This window comes from Lepisma saccharinum, chromosome 12 (genome assembly GCF_977018435.1).
Source record: "Lepisma saccharinum chromosome 12, izLepSacc3.1, whole genome shotgun sequence".
NCBI lineage: Eukaryota > Metazoa > Arthropoda > Insecta > Zygentoma > Lepismatidae > Lepisma > Lepisma saccharinum.
The window spans coordinates 20,188,216-20,210,436 of record NC_139240.1 but is presented as its reverse complement, the minus strand read 5'-3'; the positions used below and the strand labels follow the sequence as shown (position 1 = coordinate 20,210,436).

The window sequence follows — 22,221 nt, the reverse complement described above, 5'->3', positions numbered from 1 at the left end:
CATCCATTATATAATGGATTCTTGTTGTTTAAAAAATTACTAACCATTGTTATAACTGTATCTTTAGTCAAAATGAAAATAAATGTCTGATGAAAGGAGCGTGTGTTCTCCTGAAACGTCACAACGAAAAATTGTTTTCTTATGCTTGTAATAACCGTAAACTACAGGAAAATAATTCTATAATGCAAGCAATGCGTACATACAAGAAAAACTAAATATGAGTATTATTTTTTTTGCATATCTGTAATTAGAGATGTTGGCATCCTCACGTTTTAAGTTGACCTGGAAAATTTTACAGGTGCAGAATGAGGCATGTTTTCCTGAGGTTCCTGTATCTCGGGTGGGACTTCCACGGCTTCCCCGTGCAGGAGGACATTCACAGGACGATAGAGGCCGAGCTCTTTGCCGCTCTGAAGAGGACGTGCTTGATTCAGAGCAGGGAGACTTCCAACTACAATCGCTGCGGTCGGACAGACAAGGGAGTCAGTGCATTTAGCCAGGCAGGTGAACATTAAAATACTGGGTAATGTTGAATTGTTAGACTTTTAACCACTGTTTCCACTTTAAAGAGACTTTCCAACCCTGCTTTGGCCAGTCTTCGTACAATTGAGTAACAGTTGCACATTAGCGGCACTGAAGGAGAATAAAACTTAAATTTTTAAGTTGATGACTTCACGTGTCAACCTCAAACTTATTTGAAATAGTATCCTTATTACTGTACATACAAAAACAGTTCGTACCCAGACCATTAAATGAGGTGGAGCCTCAGCCACTGATAAATAATCCTCCTAAGAACTCAGTTTATATCACGCATTACACTAGAATCACAAATATTGACGTCTTCCCCAAACACACAGTGTGTTTGAGGACTATGGACAGATCAACAGGTAGATGCATATACACAAAATCCTAAGGACGGAGACAGGATCAGGCTCCGAAATGTAGGTACAAATAGAAAGTAAGAAACAGTGGTTAAAAGTCCAAGAATTCAACATGAAGCAATCACCACTGATTAGCTTCAAAGAAGAAAACTGTATTAGTTTTCCTCTTTTTTGTTTTAGTCAGATTTTTACAGCATTAAAATCTGAAATCGCAGTGCCAAATCCAAAAAAATGTTCACGCTTATGTTAAATGTGGCCAGATCAGTTTCTTTTTACATCTCTCTGCTAGTAGACTTGGGATATTTAAGTGCTGTTTTGTACTCGGTGCAACACATTTTATTGACAAATGTTCATAAAGTACAAAAACTATGTTAAAGAATAAATTAAAATTCTGCATTTGTGAACATTTGAAACCAATCTACAGAAAAGTATTTTTTGACTCTTTCGTGTCTTACAAAATAAAATACTTTAATCGTCAACATCCATGGCAGAGTCTCAGGTTCAAATCCCATCTGCTTTGTGAGTATCCATTCATCAGTTCACTCCTCATATTCGTGATTAGCCAAATTTGAAAAAAAAGCAAAGTAAAATAATCAAAATGAATCAATAAAATACTTTAATCAACAATCCATGGAAAATCTAGCAAAATACCTCTTGCAAGGTTCACTAAGTCTTTGAACTAACAATTGTAAATGATGTTTCTTCTTGTTTAATACAGGGTGGCGTAGAGCCGACTGATACATTTCAAATGGTCATAGATAATATATGGAAACTGGGAAAAATAAGCGAAACCATCTATAAAGATGTCCACGGATGCTATTTATAGCTTACAGATTACAAGCTTATTTTTTAAAAAACTGCATCAGGCAGATGGCCTCCGTTTACATCAGTGCTGTTGCAAGGGTGTACTAGCGATGTATAAAACAGCATTAGTAGAAATAGATTGGCTAATTGGTAATTTTTACGCGCCTCTTGTTGCAGAGGTTGCCGTACACACATCACCGTAGGTCCTCATAAATAGCTGCAACTTCGTCAACAATGGCTTGTTTTAGTTTTTAATAATCATGAAACTTTCTTTAAATTTCTTCACCCAATCAATATGGTATTCCAAAATGGTACATGTCCATGTCACCCAACATCGAACTTTCATCTAAGAATATGCTGTGCTCCTGTCGCAGACTTCATTCCATAATAACTACGAACACAGGTAACATGTTGTTCAATGCTCCATTGCAACTGATATGAAATGGCATCCTCTCTTCTACCGTTCCTCTTCCCACCAACCACGACAAGCTATTACGCCGGCACAGTATTCAGATTTAAAATGTGTCTGTTGGCTCCGTGCCACCCTGTATAAAGTCTTAAGAAATATGTTTGCACCTGTAAATAAATTTTACATTTAAACATTTTAATGGTGATGATTTGAAGATTATTTTATGCTGACCTGTATGGCAGAGTGCCCTATGACACCAGGGTTCAAATTCCAAATTCTTTGCGAGTGTCCCTGTGTGAATTTCATCATATCATCACTCATCCTCATCGTAACGATCAGCCAAAAGTGGCAGAAAAGCAATGCAAAATTTGAAATAAATTCAAAAGTAAGTTTGCTTTGACGCAAAACACTCATAGATTGATATGGTGTAAAGCATTTAATTATCATAGAATCAGTCTTGGTTTTGACAACCCTGTGCATGGGCGGAGTTTGAGCTTTTGCTTTGGGGGGGGCCCAGACTGGGAGAAGCATATGATGTACTTGAGGGTTATTGAATATCCCCTAGTTTATAAGGGGTTCGGAGGCCTTCCCCCGGAAATTAAAAAAAAACAAAAACAACAACTTAAAAACACTTAGTTTTAGGCCTTTTAGATTTGAAAATGCTAAATTTCCTCACTTAAGTAAACAAATATTAATTAGTACATTGGTTGTCAGCACGATTATTGCATTTTGCATTGCATTATTGATACAATACTCGTATTACTTTAAAAAAGTTACGGTACAATAGTAAGCTTCAGAAATTTCAGAAAAATTAAATTGAAAAGTTCCTTTGATGCCTCAGCAGTAACTGTTGACTCAACACAAAGTCATTTTACGTTTGTCTTTCTTCAAACTGTACATATCAATCAAATTGTCTAAGACCCACTATTGCGGTGCAATTACCGCACATTCCATCATGCCAAATGTCAAGATTTGCGGTATGGCTTCATAACAAAAATGTAGTAACTGAACTTAATCATGTGTTATTTTTTTTAGTCTTCTTTATGCTGGCCCCTCCAGAACTTTGCCTATGCCTGTCTGTATTTTAATTTTCTTAATGAGTGAAACGAATCGTGTGTGTATGTGGTGTTCATACTGGGCTTTCCTTGTTAGTAGGTGATTTCCATAGACTTAAGAAGCAGACTGGAAAGTGATGAGGAGGATGTATCTCAGGAGATGGAGTACTGCAGGCTCCTGAACAGGATTCTCCCGCCACAGATCCGGACGATCGCTTGGTGCCCTGTCCCAGAGGCAAAGAGTGCCCGGTTTGACTGCATTCAGAGGACTTACAAGTACTTTCTACCACGAGGAGACTTGGATATTGAAGTGAGTTGGTGGTTGTTTTTTTTTTACTTAATCACACACATACCTGCTTTTACATGCACTTTGATCAAATTACACAGGTTGTCCGAGAAGTTCCCAAACCCCTAGAGTATATTACATAGTAAATACAGCAGAACCTCGATTTTACGTTTTTCAGGGGACCATACTGAAAAAAACTTAAAACGCAGGAAAATGTAAAATCGAGGAAAATTTTATAATTTTGATACGTCGGGGCCATCAAGATTGAATGTATAATGCAGGAAATATAAAACCTGAGAACGTAAAATTGTGGTTCAACTCTATATATGACATATTTATTTATTATAACATGTATCTATTTACATTATATATGTTACATTATACATTATAACATACTTGAGAACTTTACATTATGATTGCCTCCTTGATAACATAGTGGTAACAACATTGTCTTGTAATCAAGTGGTCCTGTTTCGTTACCCGGTGGAGACTTATTGTGCAGTGGTTTGGATCTTACTTTAAACTGTAGGTCCTGTCCCAATTAGCCTATCTGTGCATAAAGTGGACCTAAAACAGCAATTTAATTCAAATTCAAACAAATTTACATTACATTACAGTACATCGTTTGCACGTGCATTGTCATTCGTGCACCCACACACATGGCACTAGCTGGTTCTCAGTAGGGATGGCCAGATCCGGATCCTAGCGGATCCGAAATCCGGATCTGGTTGGCCCCGTTTTGCCATCCCACCTGCGCTTCTTTGGAAAGTAAGAATGTGCTTATAACATATTGTTACCTGCAAACATACATATACATATACATATATATATAATATATATACATACACATATATATATAGTGTGTGTACGCGCGTGCGTGATTTGTAATTAATTAATACACTTACAAGGGAGGTCTAAGTCTCCGCCTCCGATTTCCATGAAACTTGGCAGGTATATATAGAGACCCCCCCTCAAATGTCAAGATGAGGAGAAATTGAAGTGGGTATCTGACCCCGAAACCACGTAAATATGCCATAGGAAGAAACAGGGGGCATAGGGCCTCTCTATACACCTGTCAAATTCCATGGAAATCGGAGGGGGACACAGGGGTCAGATGATCCACACGTCAATTTGTACTCATCTTGATATTTGAGGCGGGTTTTGCCCCCCTAAAATAGTTTTTTAGCCGAAACAAAAAAACACGTATTTCTTCCTTTGGACCCCTCTATACACCTGCAAAGTTTCATGAAAATCGGAGGGGGACACAGGGGTCAGATCCTTACTTCAATTTATCCTCATCTTTTCATTTGAGGGGATTTTGCCCCTTAAAACAGTTTTCAGCTGAAACAAAAAAAAACACGTATTTCTTCCTTTGGGCCCCCTCTATACACCCACCACGTTTCATAGAAATCGGAAGGGAACACAGGGGTCAGATCCCCACTTCAATTTGTCCTCATCTTGACATTTGAGGGGAGGTTGCCCCCTAGAACAGATTTTTAGCACAAACAAAAAAAACACGTATTTCTTCATTTGGGTCCATTTATACACACACCTGCCAAGTTTCATGGAAATCGGAGGGGGACACAGGTGTCAGATCCCCACTTCAATTTGTCCTCATCTTGACATTTGAGGGGAGGTTGCCCCCTAGAACAGATTTTTAGCCCAAACAAAAAAACACGTATTTCTTCATTTGGGTCCGTTTATACACACACCTGCCAAGTTTCATGGAAATCGGAGGGGGACACAGGGGTCAGATCCCCACTTCAATTTGTCCTCATCTTGACAATTGAGTGGGTTTTGCCCTGTAAAACAGTTTTTTAGCTGAAACGAAAAAAAAAACACGCATTTCTTTCATTGGGCCCCACTATACACCTGCCAAGTTTCATGGAAATCGGAGGGGGACACATAGGCCAAATGCACACTTAAATTTGTCCTCATATTGACATTTGTGGAGGTATTGCCTCCTAAAACAGTTTTTTTGCTGAGGCAAAAAAAGAAAAACACGTATTTCTTTCTTTGGGCCCGTTTATACACACACACCTGGCAAGTATCATGGAAATCGGAGGGGGACACATAGGTCAAATGCACACTTCAATTTGTCCTCATCTTTACATTTGAGGGGGTTTTGCCCCCTAAAACCGTTTTTTAGTTGAAACAAAAAAACATGTATTTCTTCCTTTGGGCCCCACTATACGCCTGCCAAGTTTCATGGAAATCGGAGGGGGACACTTAGATAACCTCCCTTGTTAGTCTTACACTTTGTAATTATATAACACTGCATATACTATAATGTTTTATTTTAATTTGTAAAACTGTAACTGTAGAACAATTGTATAATTTTTGTATAACATTTCTATCTTGTTATATGTGTTAAAGGTTTCATCCTGGAATTGAATGTCTCACATTTATGTATGTTTTCATTTCCAATACATTCGAATGAATACATATTCGTTTCAATGGCATTTACAAAATCACCTCTGACATTTTATGTTAAACAAGTAAGATTATTTTTGTGCACGAGTGTGTTAGCCGACGCGTAGCAAAGTATTTTAGGAACAATACTTGAAAAAAATTCTTGTAGGACTAACTAATGAAAAATTTCTTAGTAGCCGAAGATCATAATACCTTTTAAGGTGTGGTAATATTATAATGGGATTGAGGTACGAAACTCTTGGATCCGGATGAAAAAAATCCGGAACTCTCGGATCCGGATCCAGATCTGGAACTTTCGGATCCGGAATTTTCGTAACTTTTGGATCCAGATTTTTCGGATCCGGATCCGTTTGGCAATCCCTAGTTCTCAGCACTAACCATGTGCACTCACATGAACGATGGCGCAACAGCTGATATATGAATTCGAGCAAGCTTTCCACATGACCTTCAGTGTAGGAATGCCAACCATGAAAACAAAATTATTGCCGAGCAACAGAATTTTCAACATAGTCACAACAGGATAGATGCAAGTAGCAGTACGGGACTTCTCATTGTATGGGGTAGAATAATCAGTATTTGGACTCTCATTAGCCGATACAAACTTATTGATTTGCTGAAAGTGAAATATTTAGCTTCTTTTTGTAAAGTGCAAGTTAAATTGCAATGACTCTTATTTCAAGTGCAAATAATTCTTAATCCAGGTACTGTGCACGATTACAAATTAATTTTATTTTAGTCAGTGATGTATTCTCAGTGCTTACTCTACACTGTTGCCATATGTGTGGATGAGTGTTGTTCAGGGTGGGTAGAAACAATTAGACAATTTTAATGTAGTTAATATTGAGCAGTCAACTCATGATATTGTCCGAAGGATCTAAATTGGATTTTTTTGTAGACACTGGTAGTGTCTCTATAGCAGTTTCATCTAATTTCACAGTGGCCTTGGGGCTTCCAGGGCTTAGCCCCTAAAGAAAAATGGACGTATTGACATAATATCAATCACCATAACACATAAGTATCACACAATCTTTTAAAAGGAGATTTTTACCCACGTAAGTTCATCGTTGGCTGCAATGGATACAACAGCGCTCCTAGCAGCATTGATGTCAGTTATCGGTCTCCTGGGCTCGTCGCAAAGGAGGCGTGGCCTACGCTACAGTGAAGGTCACGTGCTAGCAGATAGAGAAGGGGAGAGTGCAATGAGTTTGAGAGCTGAATTCGGGGCTACTTCCGTTGCGTTCAATCTCGTGTGTTGTACCGTAGTGTTGTGGTGGCTTTTATTCGCTATGAACAAAGTGGATTTCTTGTTGGCAACGCCATTTCAGACTTTGAGTGACCAAGAAAAACTTGTTAAACAATTAGGTCCTGACCATCCGAGTGTTACAATAATACAAAATCACAAATCACAATCACGCTTTTTCAATCCAGACTGGTACAACAGGAAACCGTGGATGACAGCTAGCGAGATCAAGAAAACTCGCTTTTGTTTTAATTGCCTTTTGTTTGGTGGTGATGCTTCATGGTCAGTTCATGGTATAAGTGATCTCAAACATCTTTCTGAAAGAATTAAGTCACATGAAACAAGTTCTTCCCACATTGGAAACTCGTTAAAATTGAGTTTGTTTGGAAAGGTTGATGTTCGAACACAAATTGATGAAGGATATAGGCTGTCAATTACAAGACACAATGAATTAGTCTGGAAAAATAGGCATATATTAAATAGAATTATCAATTACTTAAAATTCAGTGGTAGACATGAACTTGCTCTACGAGGACATAATGAAATAGAAGAATCTTTAAACAGAGGCATCTTCCTAGATTTAGTAAATGAAATTGCTAAGCTAGATAACAGTTTGCATGAACATTTAGAGGAATCCAAAGTAAATAAATACACATCAGCCATGATACAAAATGAGTTGTTAGACTGTATGTACCAGGTTTACAGTGAGGCCCTCCAGGAGGATGTAAAGAAAGCGATGTTTGTGTCTGTACAAGCGGATGAAACCAGCGACATTTCCAATAAGACACAATTGGTTATTGTGATTCGTTTTGTTCAGTGTTCGCAAGTAGTAGAGCATTTTCATTGTTTCGTGCAACTGACTGACAGATCTGCATCAGGGATATCCCAATGTATATTAGCCTAGATGCATTAGAGCAGTACAAACTAAAAGATGAATTAATTTCTCAAATGTATGATTGTGGATCTGCATTCCGAGTGGTACGTCTTGGGAGTCCAGAAACTTGCAAGAGATGTTTATCCGTGTGCTTATTTTGTACATTGTTATGCACCCCAACTCAATCTCATAATGCAAAAAGTATGCTCTACCACAGCTATCAGAATTTTTTTGCCAATTTATCTGCATTCGTCCCTCTCTTTATCTAGTAAGAGAATAGATTTACTGCAGGAGGTATGTCATCAACGGTGCCAACGTGCCAAACAAGATGGAATTTCCAGAGTAGGTTAGCGTCATCTGTTTTCCAGTGCAAGGAAGCCCTGGTAGAGTGTTTGGAAATTATTCAGCAGGATGGCTCCTGGGATTCTGTGTCAATTAGGGAAGCAACTGGACTAATACATTTCCTTGAATATGAGCAATTCATTTTTTTCTTGGATATCTTTAACGGGATAATGCCCTTCGTCGAAATATTTTGCTGAAGACAATTACAACAATGGTACACGTAAAGGAACATCTTCGTAAATTTGTTGCTGATATCAGTGATATTAGTTCTGTTCTGTGTAACATCTTGAAGAAAATAAAAAGCAGTGTTAACAAAACAGCATGAGCTATTGAGTGCTGCGATATAATTATTCATCAAGCCGAAGAGAAATTTGGTGCAACTGAACATTTGGAGTGTTTGAATTTAGTTGACCCTGCAAAATTCAATGACTGGAGGAACTGTGATTTTCTCGATGATTCGTGTAAGAATTGTGCCAAATATTATCCCTTCATAGAAGAGAGAAAACTAAAGAATGAACTTCGTGTTCTTTATTGTAGTGAAGAGTTTAAAAACATAAACTCTATCAGTACATTGCATTCATTTTTCATTGAAAATAATTTGGAGGATACCTTTTCAGAAACAGTAAAAATGACAAACATAGTATTGCAACGTTCACCCACGACCACAACAACACAGCACAGGAGTACAGGCACTGGCTGCGTTCAACACACTAAACCCTGCAATTAGGTGGGTGGCAAAAGTTTACCCATACGTGCTAACTACTTATCAGTCGTAGAACAAGGACTCAGAATTATCTCAGGACTTGCTGGGTGTAAAGAAAGGTTAAACCAGGTTTATATATATATATATATATCTATAATGTTTATTATAATCTCAACACAAGGATGTCCGTTAGCACAGTTACACACATGTCTTTACCTGTAACTCTTACCACGCACCTGTATTTACGTGCACCACTTTTGGTCTCTAAGAGATAAAGGGGGGTCAGGGATCATTCAAGTCATTCCTCGCAGTGAGATGCCAGGGGGAGTATGGGGACCTAATTTTATTTAGGGCCTTGGTCGCCGCTGACGTCACGGGTTCCCCTGTAAAAGAGAGTAGGTTGCGCGTAGTACCCTCAACCACAGCCGGGAATTGACCGAAATCAATCAGTACCCCCGAATAGTGGGTGCTGGGTAAAAGGATTAAAGGATGCCGCGACACCCCCCTGCGTCAGCGGGGAATTGGCGAGCCAACCAGTGTCTCCTATGCAGGGATGGCAGGTTAGAAAGGAAGGTCCGGGTACTCCCAGACAAGCCGGGCAGGTAGAACCTGGGCACCTATCAGCCTAAGCGAGCGGACCAGGTAGGTAGGTTGCTCCCAGGCTCTTCTTCTTCTTTCACCGTCCTTCCTTCTGGGATGGCTTCTAGTTCTCAGGCTGGGAGGCCAGTTAACCCTGGATGTTTGCAAATTGACATCAGGGAGCCAACTGAGCTTCGGGCCTCGCTGCGCTGGCTTTATACTTGCGGTGGTGCATGGGTGGTGAAAATTTTAATTACAAGTATGCGTTGCCAACTCATTTTTTTACATATAGCAAACTCCGTACTGAGAATTATCAAGGTTTTGACATTGAGAAAACACTAGTGGGAAAATCACTAGATGCACGTGTCATAATAAACTAAAACTGTGTGCATTCAGACAATACAATTAATAATGAGCCACGCAGGACTCTGCAATACTAAACAAAGAGTTGAACAGTGTAAAAGACAATAATTGATAACGTTTACAGAATGCAGCGACCACGCAGGGTCTAATAATAAGTGAAGCTAGTAAACTTAGAGGTGTTTACAGAATACATTTAAACTAAAAGCGTATGCCTCGCAGGGACATTCCGCTTAACTCTTTCATCCGAAATTAAAAAGAATTTAGAAGCCACGCAAGGTCTAATAATAAGTGAATGGCGACCACGCAGGGTCGTTACAGTATTAACAACCCCAGTGGCAACAGCTGAATCTGAACGATGTTTCAGCACATTGAAGCGTATTAAAACCTGCTTAAGAAATGCAATGGTACAAGACAGACCCAATGCCTTGGCAGTGCTTACAATAGAGAAAGAATACATTGCAAACGTAAAGGGCTTCAACGAAAAAGTAATAAAAAAATTTGCTGAGCAGAAGAACAGGAGAGCACAGTTCTTGTTTAAATGAGAGTCAACATTCGTAGAAAGGTATGTTTCACAGCAATACCTGTTTCTTTTGTAATTCATGTGAATTCTCATTATATTTTAAATTCTTTAAAAAAATAAGTCCAGTTTTAAGTCTAGAAGAAGAAAAATACTATTTTTTTGTAATTCATGTAAAATGTCATTATATGTTAAATTCTTTAAAAAATAAACCCCGGCCAAATTTGAGGCTACGAGATGCCACTGTAATTTCATCTAACTCATCCTCATGGCTGACCTTTGTGGAGGAGTGGTTTGTACATCGCACTATGATCCTAGAGGTTTCAGGTTTGAATCCCCCATCTGGGCATGGGTGTTCTTTGTGAGTGTCCATCAATTTCATCTTCGCAATTAGCCAAAAGTGGCAGAAAAAACGACGTAAAATAAACCCAATCAGTCAACTAGATTTCTTTACTAGCACTGATTGTTATTCCATAGGATGAGATGACCACAATGTAAAACATATTTCTTATCTTCATCTTTCCAACAAAAGAAACGAGGAAATCGGCTTTCTAACAAAACACACACTAAATCAAAAGCAGAATTCATATTTCTGTTAAAAATTGCACAAAAGTAAACGACACAGATAACAGTACGCACTCATTTCAACTTCTCAAAGGCTAAATGCAGAAGATTTCTTTGTATTCCCTGTAGCACTTCAGTCATGGAAAGGCTAAACCATGCAGGAAAAGCAGTGACATCACTGTTGTCATGGCAACCAGCATAATGCAGCTACTTTGCTGTGCAGGGGTTTGGCTTTCCCAGCTATAGACCGTCTCAACCTTAAAATTCAGTATGGGTTAAATGGAGCACGGTGTTGCCATATCAACAAACGGAACCACATCGAGTCGCTGTTAATCACTAATGATTGCGACAAATTTACTTCCTTAATATCGTATAGGAAATCTTCAAAATCTATGTATTTGATGTATTTTGGGAAAAATTATAGTTACTTCAAGATTTGCATGTAAAGGTTTATATTTTGACGTAACTATTTACTATTTTACATTTGTATTATATGTGTAACACACGCAACTATTGTTACTTCTATCATTGAATGTTGTATCCTTTACATAAACAGAATTAAATAAATATAAAAACAAACATTAAGATATATTTTTTGCGGAAAATAAAGTAATAACAAAATGTGCTCACGTACCTTTAAGCGTAACTACTGTCCTCGTCTTGTAATGCCATTATATCCTCCAAAAAATCTGTTTCTCTTGATGGACCCGGTTCCATCGTATTTTCTTGTTCTGGCATTATTCTGTTTCTCCATTCTTTTTGACTTCTTTTTTGCCGGTGTTCTGAGATTACCTTCAGTTTCTTCCTTTCGTATTCTGTATATAAGACGTTCCGAACACTCCGTAACATCAGCTGTTGTCTTAACCGTCTTGCTAATATTCATTGACTTTACAAAAATTATTTAACACGCGCATAACTATTATGCATTCCTTACCTTGAAGTTTACCAATACTGCGTCTTTTTCCAGTTTCTATATCCAATATTAAACAAAATATGTAACTTACATGCAATCCACAATTATCACACAGCACACTGCACTTCCTACGCATGCAACTGAATTGTAATGTAACCTCGGCGGCGATACGTGAGACAGCCCACGTAAACAAACTATGATTGCCCAATAAGTAATGGTTCTGTGGGGTAACAATGCATTCTAAAAATAACTTCAAACAATGGTCAACACTTTTCTCTCTTGGTCTACACGTGTATCGTGACAAACTGAAAAGTTTCTTGCTAACCAAATTTTTGTGTTACGCTCTGATGATTTATACAAAATATCTAATATATATATATATATATATCTGTGTGTGTGTGTGTGTGTGTGTGTGTGTGTGTGTGTGTGTGTGTGTGTGTGTGTGTGTGTGTGTGTGTGTGTGTGTGTGTGTGTGTGTGTGTGTGTGTGTGTGTGTGTGTGTGTGTGTGTGTGTGTGTGTGTGTGTGTGTGTGTGTGTGTGTGTGTGTGTGTGTGTGTGTGTGTGTGAGAGAGAGAGAGAGAGAGAGAGAGAGAGAGAGAGAGAGAGAGAGAGAGAGAGAGAGAGTGAGTGAGTTTGCAAATCCGTTGTTCCGAGGTGCCCCATGAGATTAAACACCAACGTTCCGAGGTAAAAAATTTAACCGAGGTAAAAATGACGGTACCTCGGAAAGCTCTCCCAATTTTTTGGACTCTACGACCTGTAAATAGCCCAGAAAATTGTTTCCAGCGAAAAGTTATTTTTACCTCGGATATGCTACACACAAACCACGATACACAAACTTGAGGGTCGGGACGGGGGGGGGTATGTGGCGCTAGTGTAGCTTTTTTTGACAATTTCGCGATACACAAATGACGGTTATGGTCGTTAGAATTCGTTGCAGATGGCGGGCTCCCATACACAGCGTCAGATGCACTTACTTTCCGAGGTTCGTGCGCATGCGTGTACGGTCGACAAGGACGGAAGGAGAGGGAAATCAGCTAACGGTCCCCAACCACGTGTCTTAGCTTCTAGTTCCAGGCGCAAGAGGGCAGACTCGTCGACAAACCACGGCAGGCATAGCCAGGGGGTTAAAGAGAAACACAGAGCAATGATAGGTGCTGTCGACTGATATACTGGCGGATTTAGCGGGATATAGGGGCGCACGTAGGGGCACATAACAATGACTGAGTATTATGAAGAATGATAATATCAATAACGAAAAAATACATTTTGTTAGCAACATTAAATTGAAAAATCGTATAAATGAAATATTAGTGATAGTGGTAAACGTTACGTCGTTGCCTTGTAATCAAGAGCTCCCAGATTCGATACCCGGGGTGGGTGGGAGGGCACATACTTGTTCGGATCCCAAATAAAAATGTAGGTTCAGTCCCGATTAACCTATCTTTGTATAAATGAACTTAACAACTCAAAAATCATTCACGGATAGTATGAAGAATGTTAATAGTATGGGGAAAATAAAACTATAATACATATTAAATATTACACATATTCATTCGTTCGAGCTAAATATTCCACATTTTTCAATGATAAGATTGTCTTTCTGCTCTTGGATAGGTACTAACATCCAAACTTGTCTCCCGATGTACTTTTCTTACCCGTGCCGTACGAGAAACTTACTTCCCTGTGCGGGGGGCGGGGTTCATAGGCCCACATATAATAATTTATTGATTTTTTTTACTGTTCTTTCTTCATTTTTTGGAAATTCAACACCACTTGCCGGACTCTGGCCGAGTGGTTAGCACATCGCGCTGCAGAGCCAAGGGTCCCGGGTTCGATTCCCGCTCGGGCTTGGTTGTTTTTGAATGTCCATTCATCATTCATCATGAATGTTCATCATTTCATCACTCATCCCCATCTTCGCAAATTAGCCAAGAGGTACAAAACGCGAAGGAAAATAAAATAAATCAAATCAGAAAAATCTTTGTCGTTATCACAGACCCAAACAGCACAGGTGACGTCACAGAAAGCACAGCGCGTCCCGTATAGCGTTTAGGCTTTATTCACATCTGCGCTCAAGCAACACTCGGGTCATTCATTCTTCCCTAAAGCTCCGCTCACAGTCGGAGGGTATCCACACTAGCGGTCACGCTTCGCTCCGTCAAGATACGATCAACGTGTCTGGTGTTGGTTTCCTCCAGACAGAGTACACGGATTTTTCTGTATGAAAAGCCTGTCTATTGTGCTAACTACAATGATTAAGATATTTTCAACAACGGACTTGGCTGTTGCAGCACTGGCGTTAATTAGAAGAAATTGACAAAGAAGAAAAGTAATTGTGAAAGCGGCGATTCATTGACTTGGTTGATTTACTTCGTTTTTATGCCAGTTTTGACTAATCTGGAGGATGAGAATGAATGGTAATACGATTAAATTGATGAAAGAACATCACAATGAACATCCATGCCCAGGCCGGGATTCGAACCTGGTGGCGTAGCACGCTCTGCTAACCACTCTGACAGGAGGTCGGTTATCATAAATATAATGTTATACTTTTGGTTAGAAATCGGCAAACGTTTATTTGCAAGTACAATGTGCAAAACTGTAAATGTCAGCAATGGTAACACTACTTTGTCGATCTAGGTTCGACATAAAAAATTTCGGGCTCATTGTTTCACATCGACATTGTTGACCATCTCTTTTATTAGAAAGTTTCCCACACAACACATGACAAATATACAGCAGGCTGTAAGCCTAGCTTCAAGGACCCGATTGTTACGCGCATCGTGTGGAACGTGGCTTTCCTCGACTTTTTTTTTTTTAAAAAAAAAAAATAAAAAATAGGGAGTAATTTTGTATCGTTTTCCTTAAACGAAGAACAAGTTCGTTGTTAATCTTGATTCGGGGCCACTTATCAAAAATGATTTTTCCCTTGGCAGAGGTTCGACCAACCACCACCTCCCTTCCCTTTGCACACACAAAAATGACAACTTGGTTGTACGGAAAAATATGACCGCCAATAGGTTAGCTTCTTGACTTAAGGATTTTAATTGATGCAACGAGATGAAAAAATGTAGTTACAACTAGTGTTTACGGATCGTACTTGTGGTTAGTTCCCTATTTAACTTTCTTTCATTTGCTAATTGTAATTTGGTTGTTTCGGTCAGTTTTTTTTTCTTAAATTTATTTTAGTCAGGTTCTTGAAATCACATATTTGGACCAATGTTTTAAAAACAGAACTGAGAGGAAAATATTGTGGGATTTTATTGCTCAATGGCCCCATCAATCAATTTCATAATTACTCGCCTTTTTTTCAGTTGTTACAATAGGTCGTTGCCTTCTGACGGCTCATCTTCTCGCACAAAACTTGGTCACGTATTCTTTGCAAGGGGGCTGAACCTATCAGACGTTCACATCAATGACCGAGCTTCACAAAGTCAAGCTCCTCCTCCTCACGCTCCGGTCAAATATTATTTCCACCCGATTGTGACCGGACCTCGAGCTGAGCGCGATTGAACGAACCTTGACCGGACCATGGGGGGAGGGTGATCCGAGCTTTACTGGAGAGATGTGAATGGTCAACATGTTCTGCGCCGATCAGTGTTCTGTTTTTTAGCCCATTCGTCAAACAACCGATTGGAAATTTTCGGCTGAAAATTAACGCCTTAGCCTCCAATACAATATAAATTATAATCTTATAACATGAAACAAACTCTTCAACAAAGTTTTAATTGTAGTTATAACAACCGACCTATTAAATTCTATTCTTCAACCAATATGAATGTTAAACGGATATTCTTACAGATCACTTTTAACGCCAGTTAAAATATGTTTATATTTTCAATCAATGGTTGTCGTAATTTCCTGAGCGGAACGGTATGAAAAGATTAATTCCACCCACTTCTAAAGCATACTCTCTGTCTAAAGGTTGTAGTCTGTGAGCGAGTACGCTGATTGGTTGACTGCAGGAGCTCGCCACCGTATGCTCCGGGTTCGAGTCCCGTCAGCCTAGACGTTTTTTTTTGTTTTTTTGTCTCTTCATCCATACAACATAATCAGCATTCATCGTCGCGATAAGCCAAAAGTGGCAAAAAAGTGACGTAAAATAATTATAATATACAAATGACTTTTAAAGAACACTGGCCTGGCAGACGACAACGTTTGGTGCTGTCCATAAACTGCATGAACGTCGCCGTCCATCACCCCCCCCCCTTCCCTTCCCCCTTTGAACTGGGGTTCATTTCGTAGGGCTTATAACTGCACAAATAAGTTTCAGCGGTGGCCAATGACATAGCAGCAACTCCCACAACTTTCTTTCAAATGAAGTATATACATTTCCTAAAATAACACGTCCGACAGGTTTAAAAGTTTAATGATGTGTAAAGGGTGTGTCGAATTTTGTTGTTCTCTTTGTTCTCCCTCCACCTACGGTATGAATGCACAAATATTACTCAATAATCACTGGCAACTTCTCTAACTGAATGCAATGTATTCGCTATATGTTACACGTTTAATAATAATAATATTATTATTATTATTATTATTAATAATAATCAATACATGTTAACTGAATCAAGTGTTTTTGATATTACGTGCTTACGATCCCCTAGAATCTTAGAAAGCTATGTTTGTGTCTGAGAAGAGACCTTTGCCCCACCCTGGAAGTGGACGCTACTAAACTATTTGGCGCAACTTGCCTAGGAAAGCCAAGTCTTCTCAAGCAGTTTTTCATTGAATGACACGATGTCAGTGTATCGAGTCCCATTAAATTTCAAAGAAATGCAGAACGAAACGATCGCGTACCAAAATTAATAAATAAGCACAAGAAGAATAATCACGAAAAGTTTAAACACGAACGCTTTAAGCGCAAATGGAAAGAATTAAGCGCAAACGAAGTAAAGGTGCAGCTTTTCCCGTGCATTGCGCCATGACTGAAGGCATATATGTCATGGTAGTGTGGCCGGGTTCGATACCCGGTGGAGGTACATAGTGGTTCGTATCCCACTTTAAACTGTAGGCCCAGTCCCAAATAGCCTTACTGCGCATAAGGTGGTCTTAAAACACTAACTCAATCAATCAATCAATCATGTAAGTGTGGAGTTATATGGCTTATGATAATCTAACCTGATTTCTATGTTGTCTCTGCCAGAAAAATGTACGCAATTTTAGGAATACAGGTGACTTTGGACACACTGTCGTGCATGAAGACTCCATTCCGAGACCGAAAGTGAAAGAAAACAATAATAATAATAACGATAAATTGAATTCTTCCCGTTTCTCCAAGATCCAACCTATTTTATTGAATAGTTCTGAACTTTGCGTACGTGTTATAAGCGTCCATATTTATAGTATTAATTTAAATTATGAAACTAATTAGTATGTTTACACCTGCTATTTATATATCAAGTTAGCACTTTGCTGAAAGAGTTAAAAGGTGCTTGTACTTAAAATGTGATAAGGAGACAAAGAACAGGCGATTCATTTACAAGGCCATTTAGGGACCTGCAGAATGTTTTAGTTGTTCGGTTCTTCACACGTGGCAGGCCGAGTGGGATGAGATAAGGGGAAACAAGCTGCGAGCTATCAAGCCCATCGCTGCTTCCTCGTTTCGTCCCTAGCGGCGAGAAGAAGTAATATTAAAGCGGCTCCGAATCGGACACAGTCGTCTAACACATCGACGTTTGCTGCAAGAACTGGGCTCTCTTTTGTGCCGTACTTGCAACGTTGTTTTAAGCGTTCGACACATTCTTCTCGAATGTGCCGATTTTAGTCACATCAGACAGGGATTTAACCTCCCTAAGGATTTGTCATCCTCTTTGGGTGACAATGTCAATGTTTTAGACAATTTTTTTTAAAAAAAAATTGAGAAGAGCAGGTCTGTTCCACTGCTTCTGTGGTAGTTTTTAAATATCCTTACCTTTCTCATGTGTTGTGTTTGTTTAATGCAGGTTCATTTACAACCTGTATTTTTAACCTTTCTTGAGGGGCTTTTTACACTCCTTTTTTTTATCTTTTTTTTAAAATTGAAGTAAGGGTTTTAGATAAGGGAATCTTCCTCGCATTCATTGAAGGGTGCAAAATGGCCTGATGTGCCGACGCACCCAAAAAATTTTGATTGAAGCAATCAATACAAGGTGTTAACATGTGCTGTTCCTGAACAGCGATATGTCTTTATATCTAATCATCACGATCTCTCGCACAAACGCTGCGTCATAAAGGAAACAATAAAGAAAGAATCCGGCGCACTACTGTCCGATTAAAAATTATGACTACTCGAGTTTTCACTACAATTAGAAATTTACCATTAGACCTACAGAAATACGAGTTACATCAAATTTAACTTAATGAATTCTGGGGTAAGCTACAGTAACTAACGGTTTTTTTTTTTCGAGTATGTATTAGATTTCTTATCGTCGTGAGAACAAAAAAAAAGTGCAGCTTTATGTGTTTTCAAAACAACCGCTCTCTTTGAGATTAACTAAATAAAAACTTATGGTCGAATTGTGATGGTCCACATTAACGCTCGAATAAGCTAAATGTTGGTGTAAATCGTTTTTATGTAGGTACACTACAACAGCCCATTGAGATACCGGGCCTACCTACCGACTACCGTCCTCACTCCCACCTGCCAAGGAGGGAGTTCATTCAACCAATTTCCTCACGATGTTGAGTGGCCACCGGTCCCATACACTGGCCGAAATCTCAGAGGAAAGTTGCCACGCTTCCCCAGGAGACTCGAACCTTAGTGCATCCCGTAGCCGGACCCCAAAGCATCAATCACACCTTAGACCGCACTGCGACGGTGCAGGACTATGTAGGTCTACTGGTTAATTTTTAATGGGAATCCAAACATTATTATCCATAAAGTTTAATCCGACTTGAGACAATCATTTGCTTTCAGGCCACATGCCCAGAAATATTACCAACACAGAGAAAACAGCAATGGCATAATTTCCCTCCTTTCCGTACTTTGAAGCGGCAACGCTGCAGCCATGAACGTCGTCTACCCCCTCCCCTCCCTTGAGCTCCCCTCGCCCACAAGCAAGAATCACAGCATCGTAGTAAAATAGGAGAAATCCAATTCTGTACATGGGCTAATCTTGAGGTTATGAAACAATTACTAAAATTCTGGTTTTAAAGTCTTGTTAACTACTTTTTCACAGTTTTCCGTAAATTATAGCTAAATGTAAAGAATAAACGCGATAACATGGAATCATGGACATCGTGTTTGTTCCTTCATCATTCTATCACTCCATCATTCCACCTCATTGTTTCGATTAACCCGCGAAATACACCAGCGACATAAAATAACCAAAATATAAATATTTATGTATGAAACATTTTAATTAAATAGGTCGTGAACCAAATTGTCAACCAAAGACTGAGCCCAAGAGCATAGATGTCTGCGAAAATCTCAGACATCTGTGCAAACAATTTGTGCGTGTGGACGCTCCCCTCAGTCTTTTGTGCACCGCACCTGTCGCTCAGTTCTCATTCTACCCTAGTGTCGAAACACTATTAGCGGAGGTCGAGAATTTGTTTTCTTTTTTTCCCTGATAAATTAGACCTTTACGACGAAGACCAATCTTCGTCAGTGTTCACGCGAGTATTTAGCTGAGTTCATTGAACTCTACAAGAGCTTTCCGTGTTTGTGGCAGGTAAAATCAAAGGACTACAGTGACCGTGACAAGAATCAGGCCTATGACGGCTTATTACAAGAATACAAGTAGATTGACGCTGCAACAAACAGAGACACAGAAGTAAGAAAACTCAATTCTATGAGGAGAGTTTATCGTAAAGAATTGGTCAAGGTGAACAAATCAATTTGTTCTGGTGCTGGAGATAACGTTGTTTATAAGCCAATGTTATGGTATTTTCATTTATTTAGATTTTTGACCAATCCGGAAACTTTGAGGGAGTCTACGAATTCCATGGATGACGAGTCTGCTATATTGATTAGGTGTTTTAAGTCCACGTTGTGCACAGTAAGGCTAATCGGGATCGGACATACAGTTTAAAGTGGGATCAGAAACACTATGTGCCTTCACCGGGTATCGAACCCGGGACCCCTTGATTACAAGACAAGGACGCTACCACTGCGCCATCGGGGAGGCCTTGAATTGATTCAAGCGATGAGGTACACTCAAGTCTTTCATTTCGTAGTGGTAAATCTGTCGCCATATAATCCAGGGGACTTGAGTTCAGTCTCCGTAGGAGTACATTAAACTGTGGTTGGAATTCCAATTATAGGTCCAGAGTGGATTAGCCTATCTTCGTGTCCGAGGCGGAGTGGGTATCACACTGTACTTCGACGCCAAAGGTCCCGGGTTCGAGTCCCGAACTGATCATATGTGTTTGTGAGTGTCCATTCATCAATTTCATCATGTCATCTCTCATCCCCATCTTCGCAGTTAGCCAAAAGTAGCGTAAAAGTGTAGTAAAATAAACCAAACCACAAATGATAACATGATGGTACTTTTTCAACCTCACAGGAAGTGTACTTTAATATTACCTTACCCTATCTCTATGGCAATACTCTCAGCAAAATATACCAGAAAGACAGAAGTCTCAGGTTCGAACCATGGTCATGTGCGTATGTATCACTTTGTTCGTCCAATCATCATTAAATCTTTCATCATCCATTCTCATCATCGCAATTAATCCAAGAGGTAAAAGAGCGGCATAAAATAATGAAAATATAAGTATCGTGTACATTGTTGTTGATTTCTTACTTATAATAGAAGCATTTTTAAGCAAACTGAATTATAAATAACTTTCTCATTAGAGAACCGTCAAAAAATGCTATTATGTTAACTTTTGATTTTTGAACATTGGAAAGTATTCCAACTAAGAGGGGCCTCCCCCGTGCCGCAATGGTGAAATTGTTTTTCTCATACAAGTGCTTTGTTTCGTGATATGTGGGGTTACTAATTCCAGTAAATGATTGTATGTTTCAATATCCATTCGTAAGTAATTTCGCCAGTCATCAGGCTCACCACGTGAGAAAAAAATGCAAATTGCGAAAATGGACCACAGTAGCACTTCCTACATGATGGACTGCACGGAACTGAGTAGGTAAAAGACGTAGCGTGTGAACTGCAACATCTTTAAAGGTACAGTTTTGAACTGCGCAAGCAAGACGTACTATAAGACGTAGGGTGTGGACCGGCCTTAAGCGGCTGCAGGGGAGGTAATCTTGAGTTATCTAGGGGAGGCAGAAAATGACTCGTCTGACCAATCCCTTCCCCAAGCACAAAGGGTTCCTATATAAAATGTAAAAAGGTAAAGTGTTCCCCTGTGCTTAGCACCATGCCGGGTGTAATGCCCCACACTTTCTTGATCCGGTCTCGTGAGTGGGGGTGTGATCAGCATCACGCCCCTGACCGCATTTACCCCCCTTCCCCAGGGTTTCCCCCAGGTACCCATGTTATTCGACGCTGGGTGGGCGCCGGGGCAGCTTCCAACGTTAGAAAAGTACCCGTATTTGAACCGGTCGGGGATCGAACCCGGGACCTTTAGCATGGCAACCGACTGAGCTACCGCAGCCACTCCTATATAAAATGAGTAGGCATAATTAATAATAGTCGTTAAGTTAATACTGGCTATGATTTGATTAGGATGATTACACATATCTTTCAGATATCTGTATTTAAACTGACTCGCAAAATCGGTTTAGCATGATTACTCTTTGGCATCTGTTGAACAACGAAAACTGGGAACATTCAAAATTGTTCGACCATTTCTTACATTAATAAAACGCAAATGCGCGTAGGCGTGGAACTAAACGTACTTCCAATCACACGTGCATGTGCTTTAACTTTGTTTCTGGCGTGGTATAATACAAGGAAACCCAATGAAATACATCTACTTTCTGCGTTTTCCGTACCTTGTGGGGGGTGATGCATCTACTCTCCCCTCCCCCGCAGCTAACGGCGCCAGCAATCTTCCAACCTCTGCATTGAGCACTTGTAGCCAACAAGAAGGAAAGACGAGGTGGCAACAACCGAAGAGGGAATGATATTTGAAAGTGAAAACAAGCACGAATGCAGAAGCAGTGCCCTCGAAAAAATATATATACTTAATGAAATCCACTTCAGAGCAAGAGCTAGGGTTGGATGATATCCGAAATTTGATATTGCGATATATCGTCAAGAAAATTTCGTCACAGACGACACAATACGATATTTTCTCCCTATCGTGATATCGGCGATATATATCGCCAAATTTCGTGACGATATAGCGTGTAGTTGATATCGC

The 22,221-nt window shown here is 39.6% G+C and overlaps 1 protein-coding gene across 1 annotated transcript in view; it reads left to right on the top strand.

The window, feature by feature from the left end:
* The window catches only part of LOC145996593 (tRNA pseudouridine(38/39) synthase-like), a 123,908-nt gene that overhangs the window by 20,601 nt on the left and 81,086 nt on the right, over positions 1-22,221 (top strand). Inside the window, exons 3-4 of the mRNA XM_083133145.1 lie at positions 299-500; positions 3,250-3,459. Coding sequence (XP_082989271.1) covers positions 299-500; positions 3,250-3,459 — 412 coding nt within the window. The remainder of the gene's footprint in view (positions 1-298; positions 501-3,249; positions 3,460-22,221) is intronic.